The sequence below is a fragment of the Tympanuchus pallidicinctus genome, unplaced genomic scaffold, assembly GCF_026119805.1.
Source record: "Tympanuchus pallidicinctus isolate F22 unplaced genomic scaffold, pur_lepc_1.0 scaffold5, whole genome shotgun sequence".
In the NCBI taxonomy this organism is placed as follows: Eukaryota; Metazoa; Chordata; class Aves; order Galliformes; family Phasianidae; genus Tympanuchus; species Tympanuchus pallidicinctus.
The window spans coordinates 17181645-17202641 of NW_026294769.1; the positions used below are offsets into that span (position 1 = coordinate 17181645).

At 40.6% G+C, this 20997-nt stretch overlaps 1 protein-coding gene across 1 annotated transcript in view; it reads left to right on the plus strand.

Moving 5' to 3' along the window:
- The first annotated feature begins 578 nt into the window (after window positions 1-578).
- The window catches only part of CTNNAL1 (catenin alpha like 1), a 58790-nt gene continuing 38371 nt past the window's right edge, over window positions 579-20997 (plus strand). Inside the window, exons 1-2 of the mRNA XM_052704316.1 lie at window positions 579-788; window positions 17503-17692. Coding sequence (XP_052560276.1) covers window positions 663-788; window positions 17503-17692 — 316 coding nt within the window. The 5' untranslated portion in view covers window positions 579-662. The remainder of the gene's footprint in view (window positions 789-17502; window positions 17693-20997) is intronic.

A 20997-nucleotide genomic window follows, 5' to 3' on the forward strand; every position in this document is an offset into this window, starting at 1 on the left:
GCATTTGTGAATTGATGATTTTTGAATACAGGTTATAAGCTAATGTTGGGAAGTGAGTTTAGTCCATTCCAAAACCAGAAAGGGGGGAAAAAAATAATAAAAGAACTTTTATTCCTTTGAAAGTACTTTTGCCTTCTCTGTGCTGATCGGCCACCCACAAGAGCTGCTTTCGCATGAAGGCTGTGTTTAGCAAGATCCAAACCGCAGCCGCTCTCTGGGCACAGCCCACGTTCAGGACACATACATCCCTCGTCCCCGCGGCTGCCGCGGGGCAGTAAACCCCAAACCGCTCAGGATTCCCACAGCCGCACCGGGATCCCCTGCATCCCATCCCGACGGCCTCAGGGCACGGCTCTGTGCCCACGGGCGGCTGAGGGCCGCGGATGGGAAGGGCAGGGGGCGCAGACTGACCGGCGGGGCGCAAGAGGGAGGGGGGGGGCCGAGTGCTGCCGCTTTAAATCCTATCCCCGGGGGCGGGGAAGGGGCCGCCGGGCGGGGAGGGGTGGGGGGCCGAGCGCGCGTCCCGGCGGGCGGGGGAGGGGCGCGGCAGGGGGCGGGGCGGCGGCGTTCGGGGGCCGCCGAGAACGGGCGAGAGGGCGGCGGGAGCGGAGTTTGGCCGAGAGGGAGTGAGGGGCGATAGCAGGGAGCCGGAGGTTCCCGCCATGGCCACGTCCCCGTGCAGCAGCAGCGGCGTCTCCTCGTCGTCCTCGTCGGGGCTGGGGGCGGACGCGGGGCTGGAGATCCGCACGCGCTCGGTGGAGCAGACGCTGGTGCCGCTGGTGTCGCAGGTAGAAATGCGCTTTCCCGCCCTCCCGCTGCCCGGCCCCGCGCGGGCTGCGCGGCTCCGTCCCGCCGCGGGGGCCGAGGCGAGGGATGCTCCCCTCCCGCAGTCCGGCTCCCAGCAAGGTCGCGGGGCCGTTGCGTAACGCCTGGGCTCGGCTCCCCCGCCCCGCGGAGGGCTGAGGGGCGGCTGCGGGGCTCCCCCGCCGTCCGGACTGTCGCGCTCGGTTGTCCCGCCCGGCGTTGGCGCTCCGCTCCGGGCGTTTGGGCCGGGCGGCTTTTGGGAGCTGGCTGCGCGGGGCGGCATCGATCTGAGCTTTCATCGTACTGGGGGTAGCGCTTGAATGCTAAGAAGTTAAATAATGTGTTAACTGTGACCTCCGAACGTATCCCGCATGGTCCGGGCCGATCTCGAAGCAATAAATCGGGTTTTGAATGTTCGTATGCTAACAGCTTCGGTCGGTTTTGTTCATTTGGTCCTTAGTTGCAAAACTGGAGTTTGGAATGCCCAATAAAGCTGTTCTTGCTTGAAGAAACTGTGAATGAAAGTAACGTGTACAGTGTTTGCTTGATAGCGTTTTTGTACTTTGAACGTGGATTGTAAAAGTTAGTTAAAACCGATCTGTGCGTCTGTGCAGAACCTTTTCGCAGCATGTAACAGCAGTACAAAAACCCCATTAGTCGTAGTGATGCGAAATTGCCTTTGTACGGTGGCAGTCCTCTTGGAAAGGTGCCGTAGGCAGCCCCGTTTTGCATGGGCATGGGCAGCCTATCGGAGAGGGTTGTGACCGTGGTTCTGTACTTATGGTAGTTTCTTATCCCAATCAGCTCAGAGAAACGCACCTCAGGGGTTCAGCTGCTTGTTCTGTGGCAGAGCCTCAATACACTTCAGTGAACTTTCTACTCCTGAAACAACAGAGAGGTAAAACATGGAGACTCCTTTTAGGAAGCTTAAGGGCAAACAAAAACCTTTCCAGTTGCCAAGGCTGGGCTTAACAGCTTCTAAATCCCTCCTTTTGACAGGTTTGTGTGATGAGGCGCACATTCTTATTCTGGAATACTCCTTAGGAGAGGCTGCCTTGTATCTTTGTGTATGTATGTAGGTTGCTCTGAAAATAATGCCTCCTATTAATTTCCATGGACGCTCCAACAGATACAGAGAGCACTCTATCATTGGTAAAGCAAATTCCGAGCTGCAAAATGGTTTTTTAACACAGTCACAACCATTAGCTCTGCATTTTTGCCAGCAGTGAACAGGAGCCTGCATGCCACGCTCAGAAATATCTGTACCAGCGGAGGTGACCCACTGTTGCTGCTGCTGAATTGCACCACCTACCTCCTCACTGTGCTCACATTCACTGTTTGATCTCCATAAATGTTCAGCAAGCACTGATGAACGTCAACGGGTGCCATTTTTTTCCACAGGGAGGAATTCAGGCACCTTTTCTTCATATGCACTTCCATGTCAGACGCCATTGTGCCAGGCTGTCCCACCGCTGCCATCTATCACACAAGCAATAAAATGTAACGGAATGTTGGTGGCAAGGTCCAATGTCTACTGCCATACCACCAACATCTGCCTCTAATGTGTGAGCCATCAGAATAAAACAGGAGTTTCAGAGCATCCCTCATAGTTGGCAGTGCCTATGTTAATGACCACAAAACCTATGATCATCTCTTCCAGACGTGCTAAGCATCTTTCATTAATACTATGTTAGGAAGATGTCTGAGCATTTCTAAAAACTCAAAGCTTACTGTTCTCCTAGTGCAGTGCTCCTGACTTGGAACAAGCCTGCGCCCTTGGAACATGAGTGCTGAGCTCCGTTCAGATTCAGGCTGAAGTTACTGATGGTATCAGCAGTAGTTCCCTAAACTGGTCTGATACAGTGCCCTACTTATTGTACAGGTTTCAGTTATTTCCATACTTGCTTCGTGGAGATTTTTTTAGTAGACATCTCATTGTTTTTGTTTGAGGATTTATGCAGAAATAGTGCTTTATCTCTTATAATTTGTTTCCTATGTTCTGCATAAGCTATGTATCTGCAGCAAGTGCAGGACTTTGGCTTTGCGCTTGTGCAAAATACTCTTGCAAAGGGAATTATTATTCATGCTGTGAAGTAAACTTCATAGGTGACAGTTTTGTTAAAAGCTGGAAAGTGCTATGTGATACTTGCGTGCTACTGAAAAAAAAAGTGAGAATGTTGTTACTGCTTTTCACTACCGCTTCTAAAAGAACAGGAAACCCTAGGTAGCCTCACTTTCAACTTCTTTTGGTTAGCTAAATCTTTCATTAAGCCAAAAAAACAAACAAATAAACAAAAAAAACCCCACCAAACTCCCTGTATTGATTCTTACTTTAACTCATGTCATACTGTGAATGTGTTTGACTACCTTCTCTTACTCAGCATTTATTTTAATGGTACTTTTCCACTTGCTTTTCTTAGACTACGTAGTGTGAGAGTATATTTACCACCAGCAGTGGTACAAGATTCCTGTTCTCCCAATTGTCGAAACTACCCTTAGATTCTCTACTGGATATGCTCATGAATAAACTTTTCTAAAAAGTTAGTATTTACAGAGCTGAATTAGATTTTCTTTTTATTTAGATCTATTCTTAGCCTCATGCTTACCTCTCCTAATAGCTCTGCAACTGACAAGAAGACTGTAGACTTAAGCCACAGTTTGCTAACCTTTCTTTTTAGCTATCCACATATCTGTGCTGTGGATGGAATTATTCTGCAGTATTGTACAAAGCATTTGGCACGCAGTTCAGAAAATATGGCTTTATGGGTCAAACCCCGTTGGGTGCCTTTAGTTCTGTGTTTCACATGAAAGTGGCACAGTGTTCTAAAATCTAGCCATCTCCTTCACTGCTGCTGCAATTTCCAGACTAATTAAGTTGGTTTTTATTTTTCTATGGAAAGTTTTTGGCAACGTAAGTCAGGAAGGGTGTTTAAAGCGGTCAGTGCTGACTCATTTAATAACAAGTCATTTAAAATAATCGGGGAAAGGCAAAGACAGGGAAAAAGCACTTTCCAGGATGTGGCTCCACCAGTGACTTCCTCAGCTGCCATTATGTATGTACCTGCTTGCTAGTCTAGCAGTAAGCAGGCATCTTCTCAGCTGTCTGTCTGGATGGGTCTGTTCCAAGAAAGCATTTTGACAAACTGTAGACCAGTTTTTTTTTTGTGAACCTTCAGAGTAAGGCACTTGAAAAGTTCAGAAGTGGAAGCCTGAGCTCTGTCTGGTTTCTGAAAGAAAGTCACTTCTCGTAGTTGTAGGGAACCTGCCTGCCTGTGTACAGACTCGTGGGAGAGCAGCTAACTCCTCAGCTTCAGGCAGTGCATTTTGCCATAGGCACTTTGAAAAACTGTTGTGTTCACATGTTACTGAATGTGATTTTCCAATTTCTGTGATTTGTGGGTGATACTGTCAGAGGTTTGGGGACTTGTTTGGCCAATGTAGTCAAAACTTAAATAATTAAAAAAAAAAAAAAGTCAAAGACACAAATGTTTCTGAATTTGTTCTTGTCAGTTTCAGATTCTGAATAAACAGCCAGTGGTATGTGCCTTGAGAAGGAAAAAAAAGAAGCATGTTCTTTACTATGATATTGTTTCCTTGGTTTCTCTGAAGCTAGCTGAAATCATTCCAATTTCAGTAAACATTACGTTTTTATATACGTACTGCTCTGCTAGCATCCAGAAAACAGCTCTTGCACTCTCTGGTAAAAGAGAAATGTGGATATTAGGAAAACATATGACATAGGAAGGGTTACAGGAAGCATGTTTGCTTTCCATTGAGAAAGAAGGCTAATGGCAGAGCTCACTGTTGTCTGCAATTGTGTGTGTCAGGCAGATATGGTGAAGGTAGGTCCTTCCTAGAGATGCATGGTGATAGGCAAGAAGAAAATGACAGAAATTGGAACGTGGGAAACCTGAGATATAGGAAAAGGCTCTCTTTTGCTGTCCCAGTACTCAAACACTGAAAGACGTATGCAGAAAATCTATACCTGTGTTCCTGGAGGCATGAGAAACTCACTGGGCCAGACCTTTAGCAACATGCAGTAATTGGACCTGGCTGGAGTATGGAGCCAGGCTACATGTCACTGGTAGTCTCTTTCATTTTATGCAAATTGCATATTTTTTCATTGTAGCCAGATATTGCACTGAAAAAAGTTGTGCTGCTGAGGAGTAATGGTCAGTTATCATTGCATACAGGAAGATAGGACTGTATTTTCGCATCTGTATCACTTTGATCTCTAGTGATTTTCATCTGACGTTTTTATCTGGTTGGTTTTGTAAGATGCACCTGCAGTTCTTTAGTTGGATCTTATCTTTACTGCCATGAATAACTTGGATCACCAGCAAACTTCCATCGTTTTATTACAAACTTATCACCCCTCTCTCTTCACGATCGTGTAGAATAATTCATGTTCCAGCAAAGGTTTCTGTGAAACTGCCATTGTTACAATGGGCGATCATTCACTTTCTGCCTTTCTACTCCATCTTTCTCCTCGTTCGCTGAAACCCTTTAAATGGACTTTGCTGAAAGAGAATTAGGAAGCAGAGTCTATCCTTAGCCCTATAATCTATGACCTCTCCAGAGAGCTATGGTTATGTTGTCAGGCAAGATTTCCCTTCAGAAACACCAAATATCAAGTATTTTCCAGTATGTAATTTTTATTTGGGTGTCCATTACTTCTGTTTGCCTCATCGTTTGTATTAATGTACAAGCATCAGGCAACTTCTATACCTCAACTATCAATCTACTTTTAAGAAGGAGGTTGCATGGAAAAAGCTGATATCATCTGTTACATCTTTGTGTTCCTTGAAATACTAGTGAATGGTATATAAAGTTGTTCTAGTTCATTGTACCTAATATTTTCATAGCCTCTTCTACTGTCACTTTGAATCAGTAACTGATTTTATCAGGCTTATGCTCCTGAAGAAACCAACTATAAGAGCTGGTAAGTTACTTTGTTTAGTGAAACTGCTGTTATTCTGCATGGAACTGAACAAGCATATTCAATCAAAGAGACAGGTATTGTAGAACTGCAGCCATGGAGTTCAGCGTGCTACTTTTGCATGACATTGAGTGTTATCGGTAGATTAATATTGTGTTTGGGAAAGCTTTTTTGTGTCCTGTTGGCTTAGAAGACCTCAGGTGCCCGGTAACAGCTAGATTGCTTATGTTGTACCCAGTAGCAGCAAAATGTGGGAAGGCAGATTGTGTTCAGTTCTGCACCATGGATGTGGATCTTTCTTTGTGGCCTTACTGAAGAATATTTTATCAGGATGTGGCAAAGTTGCTTCATAAGTCTTATTTGTGGAGACGCATGCATGTATGGTGCCAAAACCGGTCAAAACTTATGTGAAAGATTCTATTGTCACTTATGTGATAACTAACACATGTGACACATTTTAACAAGTATTTGTTTCTTCTAAGCACATCTAGTGTTCTTGAGGATTATTCAGTCATGGATTTGTCTTAATGGGTTTCTACTAATGACTGTAAAACAGTTATACCCAAGAGCACACTTAGAATCTATCTTTCTATCATTAGTTTGCAAAAACTGGAAAAAAAAAATCCTCCTTTCCTCAGCATCATGCTTTAGTCATGTATGCAACCTAATGTTCAAAAGTCTGGAGTTGTAATATTATATTGGACTACGGGCATACTTCTGAGCTTTTTGTGTATTGAATATATTGTCTCTTCTTCCTTTAGAGAATATATGTCCACTCCCCCAATTTTATGTTTGTTATTGTTTTTTAATAAAACAAATAAAAAATTAAGTTTTGTTAACTATATCCACTAACTATTTTATATGTAGCACAAGACAATTCCTCTCCACTTGCATCCCAGGCAAGCCAAATGTTGTACATCCATGCTTTAGAGACTAGGTAGAGGATTGTCTCTGATGTTCTTTGGGCAACTTTCCTGAAATTAATGAATGTTTATTTTTGTTTGCTTCCTGAATGTGAAAAAAGTCTGAGCTTTTCTCCATTTCAGCTTACTTGCATTTCTCATGCAGTGGGTGCACTGAGAGACTTATTCCATGAAGTCCCCTGCCTGCCTTGTTTTGCTGCATGTTTGGGATACTTCTAGGCCTTTCTCTTCTCCAGAAGGTTTTAACATTTTCTCATGTTGTTGACTGCGCTTGCTCCAATGTGGTGCCAAACACTGGGAATTGTCCCTTACGGCTCTTCTTGGAGATGGAAAAAGTAGAGTAGTCCATGTTTGTCTTAAACTTACTACTTTCTTCAGTGCACTTGAGAGGAAAAAAATCTAATGAGTGCTCCCCTTTTAAAATGCTTCTTGGATACAAATATTTCTCTTTCCGTACTTTAAGAATTCTGCCAACCTCCAAGCTTTGAGCAGCTCCACGATTTTCTTCTTGTGTGAATTAATTTGGTAGTTACTGTAGACTTGGCACTGTTGTAGAGTAATAAAATTACGAATTACTGTGTAGAGACTTATGTTGTAACTTGTACTGAGTGAAGGAAACTTCCTGCTAAACTAGACAGAATTTGGTACTGCAGGGAAAGTGTGCAGTGATTGCCATCGTACACATTAACTTTGCTGTTGACTCTGGAAGCATGTGGTATGCTGCTTGTTTACAGAGCTGTACCTCATTAGATTCAATTAGTGACTAACTCATTGTCTCCTCCCTTTGGTTCTATAGGTATTTTGGATTAATTTATGACTTTGTGTTTTGTATTATGAATCTTTTATTCTATACAAACATACATTTTTCTGGAAAATGAAGCTTGCAGCGATTCAGCTGTTCAGTCTACCCTATGTACTCTGTGCCCTTTAAAGAGACTGCTTTTTTCTCTTTGATTTATGCAGGAAAGTTAATCACATGAGTTCATCATCTGACTGTAGATCCTGTGATTAATTCTGTCGTACCACAGTCTCAGATGCATCTCTGGGCTGATGCTGTTGCAGATTTCTCATCACTGAGGCTTGTTCCTAATTGACTGTTTAATTGTTGAAGCTGAGTTGTTAGGAATCGGTGAAAGGGAGATAGTTGCTTACAGTTGTGGTTTTTAAGGTATATTTGAGAGTATAGGAATACCTTAGGATATTTTAAATAGGTGAATATTTTTTTAATGTTATGTTAGTTTTTTAATATCAGTATCACTAATGATATTCTGCTTTACAAAGAAAATTGCATTGGAACATTTACCACATGAAACCTTAACTGGTGCAATTGTCTTTGAATTCAGCTTAGCACCTCCATTGTGATATTCAGCTTTGGTAACATAAATGAATTGATGTAACATTTCAAGTAATTGAAGCAAGATACTTCATAGTGACTTTGCTTAAAATCAGCTGCTCTTTTTCAAAGGAAGCTTATCTTTTACACTTGTGAGATCTGATTAACGTCTTTTCTATAGATTAAGCACATTTTTGTAGTTCTCCAGCAGAGTATTACATCAAAACTGCCTCACAGTGGCCCTGCGCGTAAAGAGTGAGAGCAGCTTTCTTGCTACTCAGCATTGTTAACAGATGGTTTTCAATTAGGTACTGAAATCCCCAGTGGATGAATTAAGAATGAATGATTGCAAACAATTCTGATTATAGATTAATAAAATTGCTGTATGGTAATATGAGACCATTGCTTTCTGCATTGCAAAGCGTAACCCTTACTAGCTAAAGCCTCATCATTTCTACTTGTTGAGTTGTACTGCCTTGTTTAAAGCTCAAGGGGTAACTGAGCAGTAATGTAGAATCTGGTTCTATTTTTTAATTGATAATTTGTATAGTGAACGGGATGATTTCTTGTTTTTATACCTTACATGAATAGTGAAATGTTAGGATAACTCCTAAACACAAGTTGCAAAAAACATATGAGCAAATACTGTGATTCTTTCAGAATTATATGGAAAAATATTACATGGTTGATTTTGTCATCAAGCAACACTTTGGTATGGACTTATTGTATTAAGCAGGATGAATGTAACCACTTATAACCGCACATTATGTATTTTCAAGTAAAAATGAAGCTGAAAATTAGTTCTAGTAACTCAGTGTTGTAAATGCCTTTTTCTTATTCACAGGGATCAAAACTATTTGGAAAGGACGTACTGTCCCAACTTACAAGGATTTAAAATGTGGGAGTTAAAACAGTGTAAGGAATGTGCCCTTTCATTATCAGAGTTTATTATGTTTTGAAATTCCTTCAGTTGTAAAATTGAAGAATATTTAAATGTAATTTACTCGTGAGCTCTTCAGATAATGGTTCCTAAATTATATGCAAGTTTTGTGTTGCTGTTGTTGCTTACACTTCTCTAAGTGGCTAATAGTTACACGCAAAGCCTTTTTCCAGAGTACATTGTACTTCTCTGTTAATCCCTAGACAAGCACCAGTTTTTCAAGAAGCAATACCAGATGTTGCTCTGAACTGAAGTGGTATGCAAAAGAACTGCAAAGGTAGCTTCTTCTAAAAAAGGGTTGAAAAACTATCCTGTCTGTAACATGCAGTACAAGTCATTGTGTGACTGGCATTCATATCAGTGAAGCTGCCTATGGGGCTAACAGGCAACTATTTCCACGTCTGCAGGATCCAGTCCCGACTGGAATTGGAAGAGGTCTCGACTACAGACAGTATCAGTGTGGTATTTGTGTTACATCCTATGTTACAATATCTGAATTCTTAGTTCCCCAACAGTGACTTTTTCTGATTGAGAAGATCAGAGGTGTCTCAGGCATTGCTTGCACAGAGGTTTAGGTGAGCTAACAGAGGAAAGTTAGACAAGAAAGCCACAATAATTATTTGGCATTCAGTCTTTGGTTTTAGGTTTATCTGATCATGTTTGTAAATTGAGTTATTTCTGAGACTTGCATCTCTCTGGTGCTGAAAATGTGTGCATCTGTTTTGACCACATCTGAAAGTACACCTTAAACAATGGGCTTCCATCTGAGTTCTTGTTTTGTTAGACTTGCTTTTGCCCAGAATTTCAAGGTGCAGAATTAAAAGAGGGTAGTAGCTGTATTTTTGAAATCTATCCATTCAGGTTAGAAGGTACTGAACTGGAGAGCAACAGGAGGAGTTGTTGTTGGCTTCTATACCATTAAGACCAATTATTGCATTCATTAGCTCAAGTTCATTTTCTAGTGAGGAAGTTGTGCATTTCAGTAAAATTTCTGTGTGGTGACTGTTAGAATGCAAAGGCATTAAAGGTCATTTCATTTTTATTTTTATATTAGGATAAATAAGTACATATACCATGATGTTCGGGGCACTTGATTTACATATTTAATCAGAAAATGTTAAATTAGACATTAGAAATTAGTTAAATTTGAATTAAAACAAAATATTTTTCCCAACTTAAGTGTCAAATTGCTCAGAAGTGGGAATCTCATTCTAAATTTCCCCATGTCTTCTCAAAAAGGGAATGGAATTGAAACTTGAGTTGTTTAAAAATACATATCTTCCCCACTGTCACTGATTTTTATAGAAACTTTCTTTTGGGCAAGAAGATAAGTCACTTGTGTGACTTATAAGGCATATAACAAAAAGATTGAAAACTTCAGTGTTGTTAGATCAGTGGTCAAGCATCGTTGAACATTGTTCAGGGTTCCCTATCTTCCTCTGCTCTGTGTGGGGTGGGGAGAGAGAAAGGAGCATGGCAGGAGTGTCAAAGTATCTTTGAATCAGTGATTTTCAAGGAGTTTGTGAAAATTGAATTTTATGAAGCAAGTGAATTTCTCCTTTACAGCAGTGTTATTTTAGTAACATATCTGAATGTGGATGTTTGGTGGCCCTGCTAGGCAGGGGGGTTGGAACTACATGATCCTTGAGGTCCCTTCCAACCCGGGTGATTCTGTGATTCTGTGATTAGGATATTTATCAATTCCACATAATGTGTAAGAGTCCATGGACTGCAAAAACTAATGTCTCTTGTTTGCTGTGTTGTTTGCTTCTGTTTCTTCAGAGTTCCTTTTAGCAACTTCTAAAAAAAGAAAAGAAGTTAAAAGTTGGAAATAATCTTAATCACACAGAAAAAAAAAAAAGTGGAGAAATCTCAAATGCCCCCAAAACAGTCTAGAGGAAATTGGTGTCATAGAAGTCTACATCACAACTGAACAAGTTCATCTGTATCTTTGCTTTTTTGGATAATCGTTTTGATGGTGTTGGGTTTGAATCTTGAAGTTTAAAGGAGCCTTGTTTTTCTAAAAATGCATTCAGCACAAAGAAAGGCCATTCCCTGCTTTAGTACAGCCTTGCATTGAATTCAATCCTTTTGTTCACTAAACAATTCCAAGAATGTGTAACAAGTGTATAGTAATGAAGCTAATTATCTGAGGTGTGTATTCAAACTCTTGTCTTTCCTTGCAAAGTTTACAGAGGTCTGAGGTAGGTTTTGAAGCCTAGATCAGAAAGATGGGAGTGTAGAGAGCTCTTCTGACCTCCATCAAAATAATACTGTCTACATGTGAAGCTGTTTTGCATGAGAAGTACAAATTTAAATATTATTTTAAAATGCAAAGTACAATTTGCAGTTAATCAAAACTCTGGATACATGTGTAACACAGTGAGTAGTATCTCATTTGCTTGTTTTATTTTCTACTGGGGTTGTTTTTGTTGAATCTTTTCCTAGGTACCCGACATGTTTAGCCCCTGTTGGAGACACTAGTTTAGGTAGGCTGGCAATGTGATTTGGTAGGGCTCTTCTTGCGCTGTTTGCCAGCTTCTGCTTGTCACTGCCCACCCTGGATTATTCTTTCTTCCTGTCCAAACTTGGCTTATCAGCCATCAGCTTGTCAGGTGCTACATGTGAAAGATTGCCAGAGGTTCCTATAAGCACTTGCCTGCAGATAAGTGAATTAGCTTACAGGTTGTCAAAGTGGTTTATTTCATTCGCTTTCCTCAAGGCTTTTGAGAAAGAAAAGCAATAAAATGCTTTTGGAAAGTCCTCTTATAAAGATGCAACTACAACAATCTCAGTACTGCAAGTACTGCATCCAGATGTGGAGTCCTCAGTACAGGAGAGATGTGGACCTGTTGAAGCATGACCAGAGGAGGGCCACAAATGATTTGAGGGATGGCACACCTCTCCTGTGAGGACAGACTGAAAGAGATGGGGCTGCCTGGAGAAGAGACCCTCTGGGGAGACCTGGGAGTGGTCTGTCAGTATCTAACAGGAGGCTATAAGGAAAAAAAGGCAAATTCCTTATCAGAGTCTGTTCTGGTAGGACAAGGGGAAATGGTTTCAATCTAGAAGGGGGGAGATTTAGATTGGATATAAGAAACTTTTTTTTTTTTTGAACAGTGAGAGTGGTTGAGGCACTGGAACAGATTGCTCAGAGAGGTGGTGGATGCCTCATCCTTGGAGACATTCAAGGTCAGGCAAGGTGGGGCTCTGAGCAACATGTAGCTGTAGGTGTCCCTGTCCATCGCAAAGGAGTTGGACCAGGCAGCCATTAGAAATCCCTTCCAACTTGAATGTTTCTATGATTCTAAGCATAAAGGAACTCAGTATTCTTGGTCATGCAGAGTTTTTGTACTGTCTTTTGCATCCTGTTTATAGGCAGTGTGAGGAAAATATGTAAATATATGGTAGCAGTATTGTATTGCTTCTTGCAAGCTGTTCTTTTACAGAAATAGTGTCTTGAGGCCCTGTACAATGTGTTGAGTTCTGTGGGACTTGTGCAAGAGGGGGTTGGTTGTCCTTTCATACACAGGAACAAAATGTAGAAGAAAATGTTCTCTTTCAATTGTTCATAAAGCAGAGACAGATGTTTCAAATACTATTTTCATGTTAAGTAGAACATGGGTTTCTACATTTAATTAGTGCATCAGTAGCTAATGCAGTTGCATTTCATAGAATCACAGAATATCTAGATTTGGAAAGGACCTATCATTGAGTCCAGCTCTTGGCTTCACACAAGACCACCCAAAACTCAGATCATATGTCTGAGAGCATTGAACAGACACTCCTTGAACTTCAGCAGCCTATTCTGTGCCCACCACCCTTTTGTGCAGACCCTTTCCCTAACTCCCAGCTGCCTGGAGCTCAGCATTGCCCCTCCACTCCCTGTGAGGAGCTGCAGCCGCCATCAGGCCTCCCCTCAGCTCCTTGACACCTTTGGGCTGAGCCAACACAGGGACCTCAGCCGCTCTTCGTACCTCCTACCCTCAAGATCCTTCACCCTCCTTTGGGTGTTCTCAAGTAGCATCCAAAATTTCATTTTTGTGAATCTTTTCTAGCTTTTAAAAACTTTCAGAGTTGAATTCATACAGTTAAAACTTGAGTAGGAAGATAAGGCCTTCTAATTCTTAAAAACAAAAACAAAACAAACAAACAAAAAATACAGGGGTGTGTGCGTGTATGTGGATATTTTGTAGATGAGTGCTCAAAATCTTAGAAAATCGTAAGACTTTTCTTCATGCCTAAACATGCATCTGATTTTGACAGACTTGATTCCTAGGACAGGTAAGCAGGTAGTCCTTCCTCATCCACCTCTTGAGTTCCCTGAGGTTTGTCTTCTGTGATGAGAAGCATTCCTGACAGTTCTGCTTGTAGGCCTTTAGGAGTGGATGTCCTGTGTTCCTGCAAGTATGGTTGTATTCTGTAGCAGAGGTAGATGTTAGAGCAGTGTCTGCTGCCTTCTGGCTGAATGAACCAGACCTGTCTGTCCGTGGGAAGTTACATAAAACCTAATGAGATACAGTGCCCAAAAGTAATATTAGAAGTCATTTCCCACTCCCCTAGCTCCCAGCTTAATATGAGTTAATAAAAGTTTGAGCTGTGAGGAGACTGCTGTGGCCAAAGTTTTTACGTATCCTGTCAACTGCAACTAAACGTACTTTGTGGCATGCTCCTGTTGTGTTTATATCTTCTTGCCTAGTATGCAGTGCTATTGCATTTTCTTAGCAAAGGCTTTCCATTGCTGTCATTGTATTTATTTCAAAAATATGTTTTCTACGTATATGATATTAATGGAAGATGCAAAGGTGAGAACATGCGATACATAAGACGAGCTGTTAATCTAAGTCTGCTACAAGACTATAGCTAATCCTCAATTTACAGAATAAATACCTTAAGTATTTGCTCTAACAGGAAATCTGATAAGGTGAGGCAACAACAAACATTATTCATGTAGGCCTAAATCATCCTACGTACAGCGTGCTGTGTGAGAAGGTGTGTAAGGTACCTTCCATCATAATTTCCCAGTTTAACTTCTGTGTTTGTGGAAATGGCTGTGAAATAGCTACATTTCCGTTGGTTTTATATATAGTAGTCTATAAACACTTCCTGAAACCCAGTCTCTTAAGTATCACTTCATTCTGTCATGCAAGACTTAATTACACTGATAATAAATAGACACTATGATATTTTTAGTGAGGCGTGTTGCCATGATGCTTCCTGTGCATGAAGCATATAACAACTTAAATGCCATATCTGAAAGCCCTCCAAAAGCTAAGAAAACAGCTGCTTGGAAACTGCCACAATTGAACTCATTTCCTTAAATATCAAGTACAGCTTGGTCTGTTATGGCTATATGTTTGTTCCAGTAATGTTGTGGGGGAGAAGGCTGTTTTCCACAAGATGCTAAGGGTTGTAACTGACAGTTTCTTGAAAGCACACAATCTTTAAGCTGATCATCTCAATCTCGCACAAGTATTTCATGTAAAAGTATGACTTCTTATTCAACAGAATGTAAACATCATTGAAAGGTCTGTTTCCTTTCTAGCACCTGGCAGGTAAATTCTTAAGTAAACAGTATATAACGTATTTCTCTTGTTCAGCGAGGCTTACAGGTAATCTCTGCAGTTGTTAGCTCCTGCCCAGACAGTACAAGTGTTAGTAACTGGGTGATACAGTATGTAGAGAATTAAATATATGGGAGGCCTTAAGTTTAAAGCAGAGCTTAGATAACGCTCTTGGAGGTGCAGGGTATATATGCTTATATATAAGCACATATATACTTATTTTTCTATGCAAAATTTACTGTATCAGTACAGGCTACATTTGCCATATCTAACGCTGTAGTGTTGATAGCACTTTAATAGGCATGAAGGTATTTATATCTTGATATAGAACCATAGAATCACCAAGGTTGGAAAAGACTTCCAAAACCATCTATTCCAACTGTCCACCTATCTCCAATATTTTCCATTAACCATGTCCCTCAGTACAACATCAAAATGCTTCTTGAACACCTTTGTGGTCAGTGATTCCACCACTTCCCTGGGCAGCCCAATTCCAGCATCTGACCACTCTATCAGTGGAGAATTTTTTCCTGATGTCCAACCTGAATCTCGCCTGGTGCAATTTGAGGCCATTCCCTATAGTCCTGTTGATAGTTATTTGAGAGAAGAGGCCAACACCCACCTTGCCACAACCTCCTTTCAGGTTATTGTAGAGAGTGATAAAGTCTCACTTGAGCTTCCTCTTCTCCAGACTGAACAATCCCTTCCCTCAGCTGCTCCTCATCAGAGTTCAGACCAGACCCTTCACAGTTTCATTGCCCTTCTTGGGGCACACTCCAGGACCTCACATTTGTAGTGAGGGGCCCAAAACTGAACACAGTACTCAAGGTGCTGCCTCTTCAGAACTGATTCTAGAGAGGTGATCACTTCCCTGCTCCTGCTGGTTGTGCTATTTCTGATAAAGAGGATGCCATTGGCCTTCTTGGCTGCCTGGGCACACTGCTGGCTCTTGTTCAGCTGAATGTCAACTAATACCTCCAGGTCTGTTTTATCCACATAGTCCTTCAGCCACTCTGCCCCAAACCTGTAGCTTTGCCTGGAGTTGTTGTGTGCATCAGATCACTTGACTGATGTCTATTGGTCAATGAGTTTCCTTCCATTCTAACATTACAGTGATTGCTCAAGTGGCTGTAATATAACTAGTCCCAAAGAAATTATATTACCCATCTGGGTGTTATCTATTCCAGGAAAAATCTGCAAAGCTTTACCTGCACTTACAAAATACTTCAGTGTGTGTTACAGACTAGATGATGCTGGTGGTGAAACATGCTACTGCTTCTTGCTTCAGCTTACATAGTGGGAATGGAGGGGGCTCTCTCTGTCTGAAATCATGCAGTACTGGTGATTCCTTATCTTCATGAGAGTGCTGAAGAGGTGAACTTCACCCGTGTTCTCAAATGAAAATGTTCTAAAAACGTTTAAAAATGATTAAAGCAACTGAAAGTGACATCTTAGCGATTTTTGTCATTTTCATACCTCTATGGTAACATATGGGATTAAATGCCCTTGAAGATTTGTAACAGACCGTGGGATTCCTTTCATTCTGCAGTGTTAGTTTTGTATGCATTTTTTCAGGGTTACACAGAACGTGTTTAAACTTCTGCTATTATGAAATGCTGTGGGAGGCAGACTTGCAGACAGGATGTGCATCCAACTTGTATTCTATTTGTTATTCTACATACTTTTGAAAAGTCATTAACTCAGTGAGTGTTTGAGTCCTTTGTTTACATAATGTTAGGTTGCTGTTTGCTTAAATATCAGTTGAGGAAACAGAGTTGTGACTCTTCAGCAAATTGTTTTTTTCTCAGCATTTGGGCTAATGCTCTTTGTACTGTTACTGTCTGTGGCCAGGTACTGGCCTGATGGGATTGGTAGATTACCCATGGGTATTGGACAATTTGCTGTATGACGAGCATTCACAATGCAAGAATTCTGGAAAAAGCATATTGCAGTTTTTTGTGTGCTTTTAAGATCCATTTGACATCAATCTGAATTTCCGATGAAGTAATGGTAATTGGAGGGGAGGAATTAATCCATTTTGGTAATATCACTCCAATTCTAGAATGAACCTGAAAGTGTTGAGATATGTTTGGTTTACTCTCTAATAGGATTTTGTTTTCATCTTAACCTGTATTTAAGGATTTTTAGGTTTTGAGGAAAGAGGTTGGTAAACTGAAGGACTCTGAGAAGGACAGATTTGTTATGTGAACTGTAGAAAGTGACGTTCCTTTGGAGCTTGTGGTTTGGGTACAAGTAGGACAGAGGAAAACATACATAAGAAGGTACTGAGTAGATGATGCATTTCTATAATGATGCATTATTCTAGGACAAAATATTCTTAATTCCCACAGCAGTTCTTGAATAAAGTGGCACTATTTATTGGGAATGCTTTTAGTATTTTCTAGGGTTTTTTTTCTTCTTTTCTAGGGGGAGGGACAAGGTGGTGGTGGTGCAGTGTTTTCTGAAATACTGATGTTTTTTCCATTATAAGGTATTTGATATTGCTAGTATGAGTAAGTCAGCTCCTGGCATTTAAATCTAGCCCCAGTAAGATCTTTGCACCTGAAATTTTTTTCTAGAAACAATACTTAGTGATATCTTAGCTGAAGGCCTTGGACACTGACCAAATTGTGAAGCAGAACAGATCTTACACTGTTTCCTGCGTTTTCCTTGGGTGTGATATGAGCATTACAGGCACAGCTTTTATGCTCTTGCTCTACAATAGACTTGACTGGTAGGAGAACCTAGGTAGTTTAGGAGGAAAATACTCCCTCAATTCTTTCGGATCTGGGACAAGCTGAAATCGTAGCAGATGAGCAAATTTAATTATGTTCTTTCCCCTCCCCCTTCTCTAACAAGTTAAATGATACATTGTGGTTCCATTCTGTATTTTATTAGTATACTAAAAAACTGTCTCTGAATTCTGCTCAAGACTTGCCAACGATATTAAAAAGACATCTTGTATAGAGTTCTAATAGTTGACTCTTACTTGTTCACAGATAACTACTCTTATTAACCACAAGGATAAACCAAAGCGTTCTGACAAGACTCTGCAGGCAATTCAGCGAGTGGGCCAAGCAGTTAACCTGGCAGTTGGAAGATTTGTTACAGTAGGTGAAGCTATCGCCAACGAAAATCATGAATTGAAAGAAGAAATGAGTATTGCTTGCATTGAAGCAAGGAGAGCAGGTACGTAGTTACTCATGAAATTTGTAACCTGTTGTGCTTATGCCCAATTTGGATCAGTATTTGTATTGTTTGAAGTAACGTAAGAACATTAGTGTGTTATTTAATTGTTTAATCCTCTTCTGCTGTTTCATTCGAGGCTCGTCTGTTACCTTGGTCACTTGCTTAAATTGTTGTTGTTCTGTCAGCAGACGATGGAATTGTGTGGTGGCTTTGATCTTTTGCCAGAAGGAATTACCTGACTGCTGTTGTTTTTTGTTTTTTTTTAATGATGTTTTTAGAAACAAAGAGCAGAATGTTGAGAGAACATGTTTAGAGTTTATTGCTCTCAAGCTAAAACAGTGGGATATTTAAAGTAATTTGAGGTCACTGCTTTCTAAATCTGAATGTCTGAATGAAGGTCAGTGTCAACCCGAATTTCATCAGCACTCAGTAAGATGACTCACATCATTCATCTGATGACTCCCCTCAGTAAAACGAAAATACCAAACCGTATTCCTCTTTTTGCTGGATACCGTTTTTGTTGCAGACTTGCTGGGTGTATGGATTTAATTTGAAGTATGGACGAGGGATCAAGTTGACTATTGTCATGGTCCTCCTCCTAGAAGCCACCCTGTATGGAAACAGTGGGTTATATTTTCTGATACTGTAAGATAATTCAGTGTCGTGCTAGAGACCACATTCCCAGATATGCCCATTGCATGATGTTTTACTAGACTTCCTAAATGATTATTGTTGTAGTTGGGTGTGTTTTTTTTTTCTTTTTTTTTTTTTTCTTTCATATACTTTTAGATAATGGGAAGTTCTGCTTGAAGCAGGCAGAAGTGCCTACCGGCATGACGGGTTGTCTCCCTGAAGCCACAGGAAGCATAAAGTCTATCTTGAGCTTCCAGATGTGCTGACAAATAAATGAGCCTTCCTTCAACACTAATGGCTTGTCAGCCAGCAGGAGCTGTACTCCAAGACCAGCTTATTGTAATTGGTTCTGTTAAGATAAACAGAGGACTTGTGGGTGCTTGTGAGATTTATTTTTATTTGTTTATTACTTTGTTCTATATCTTTTCAATAAGCCCAAAAGCCTGAGGATCTTGCCTTTTGGCTAGCATTCTTCTAGCTTAATCCTTGTGCTGGCCTGAAACTTTGGGGATGCATACCATTAATGTATTTGGCATATGCAGTTAATATTGATTTTGTTCTTAAAATAAAAGCTTACAAATTGAGCATAGTAATATAAGAAATCCTCTGGAAATTCTTCAGCAATGAGTAGCAAAGAAAAACACTGGACTGTTTTTGTGATTTGAAAGACTATTCTAGATAAACTTCAGGCTGAAGTTTCATGGCCGCTCCAGTAAACTTGGCTGCAAACAGAAATGTCCTAATTTGAAAACATTCCACTTGTTATGTAAAGCATGTCTTTTCTCTTCAAAGATCCAAGTAAAATGCTAACAAGCCGAAAGTTTCCATTGATAATCTCAGCTGTTAAAAGACCAGTGCAATGTGAATCTCTGTTTCTTGACTTGCCAGCTATTTTGTGGCTAAGTTCTTTTCCCAACCCCTTCCTATCAGTTTATCCAGAAGGAGCTCAGAATCTAAAAATACTCTGGCTGCACTGTTTTATCTCACGCAATGGTTATACTTCTTGTGTTGTTTTTTCTCCCCCTCAGTACAGACGAGTGGGGATATAGGTTATTTACTTTTCTGTCAAGTTTCAAATTGCCCTTGGCATGGGTCAGTTACTCTCAAGCCTATGTGTATTAGATCTAACTGAAGATTTACATGGAATATTCAATATATTATATATGTTTGCTGCTATTGTTCGATTTAGATTTTTTTATTTGCTTTTTTTTTTTGCTAGTGTAACTCTGTGGACTGTTAAGTGTTGAACAAGGCTAGAGAGTCCTTTGTGCAGGCACATTTTTATGGATAGTTGTCCTCTAAATGCAGTCTCAAGGTGCAGTTGCCTGAGTGCCATTTTGAAGAACTTTTCTATTCCGAAGCAAGCCAGTAAAATTTCCTGGACAGTTATATTCAATTAATAACTCGTATAAAAGAATCATTGTGGAAACTATTCATCAGTGAATATGACTAGTTTGAAAAGCCCAAACTGTCAACTCTTTGGTCTTCTTCTATATCAGCCATCAGTACTGGAGATGTCAACGTTGCATACTGGATTTATACATTACAATACATGTAGCAAGCAAGCATAAAGCTTTATGTGGGGTTCCCACAAAAACTTCAGCCAGCCATGGGACACAGCTGTTTGCACCAACTCTTCTCATGGGATGAGAAGGATTTTATGAGAAGTTGTAGTTTGCCTAAGGTATTAAGTTCTGTGAGGAGAGAGTGAACTCTTCTTCCCTTCTCCCTTTTCTTTATCTCTGCAAGGGTAAAATAAAGGGAAAAGTAGGAGAAGCCTTCTTTAAAATAGCCTTTGTTTTCCTTTGTTTCTAATTGTACACGCACAATAAGGAAGCAGAAGAATTAGAAATTGACCTGCCATGATCTTCCTGCCATGATCTTCCTGTCCCTAAAGAAAATGTTCTGTGTTGTAAAATTACATATATATTGATGAAGTGTTAAGGAGTGACAATAGAGTTAAGTCTGGGATTTCACATGTGAAGTTATGGCTTACCTCTGCACTTGTGAACATTTTACTATAATGAAAACAAAGTTTTTGTAATGAAAATTTGTGTGCAGCTAAAGCATGCATTTCTCATGTCTGTTTGGTTTTGAGGTGTTGAGGTGCCATATTCTGATGGCCTGGGTAGCAGAAAGCCCTTAGCTGGTTAGGACAGGATATTGTGGAGTTGTTTATACATCCTTTTAGCCAGTAAATTAGACGATGCCTCAAAAATTAAAGGGAAGTGTTGTTAGATGTATGTTGTGGTTTAACCCGACAGGTAGCTAAGCACCACACAGTTGTTGGAGCAAGCAATTGTTCACCGCCCACCTACCAATGCCCAGCCAGTCCCCAAGCAGTGGCTCCTCCCCCAGCCAACTGCTGTTTTTCAAGGTGATTTTTGCACAGTGTCATATGGTATGGAATATACCTTTGCCTGTCCACTCCCACCTCTTTGTACCCCCTCAGCCCCCATCACTGGCAGGACTACGAGAAGCTGAGAAGCTGAAATGTCCTTAGTACTGTTCAACAACAACTAAAACATCTGTGTGTTGTCAGTTTTGTTTTTCTCATAAAACAAAAACATAGCATCAGATCAGACACTATAAAGGGAGAGTCAGTTCTATCCTATCTGAGACCAGGATGGCATAGAAGATAGATCTCAACCCTAGAGGATTTAGAACTATTT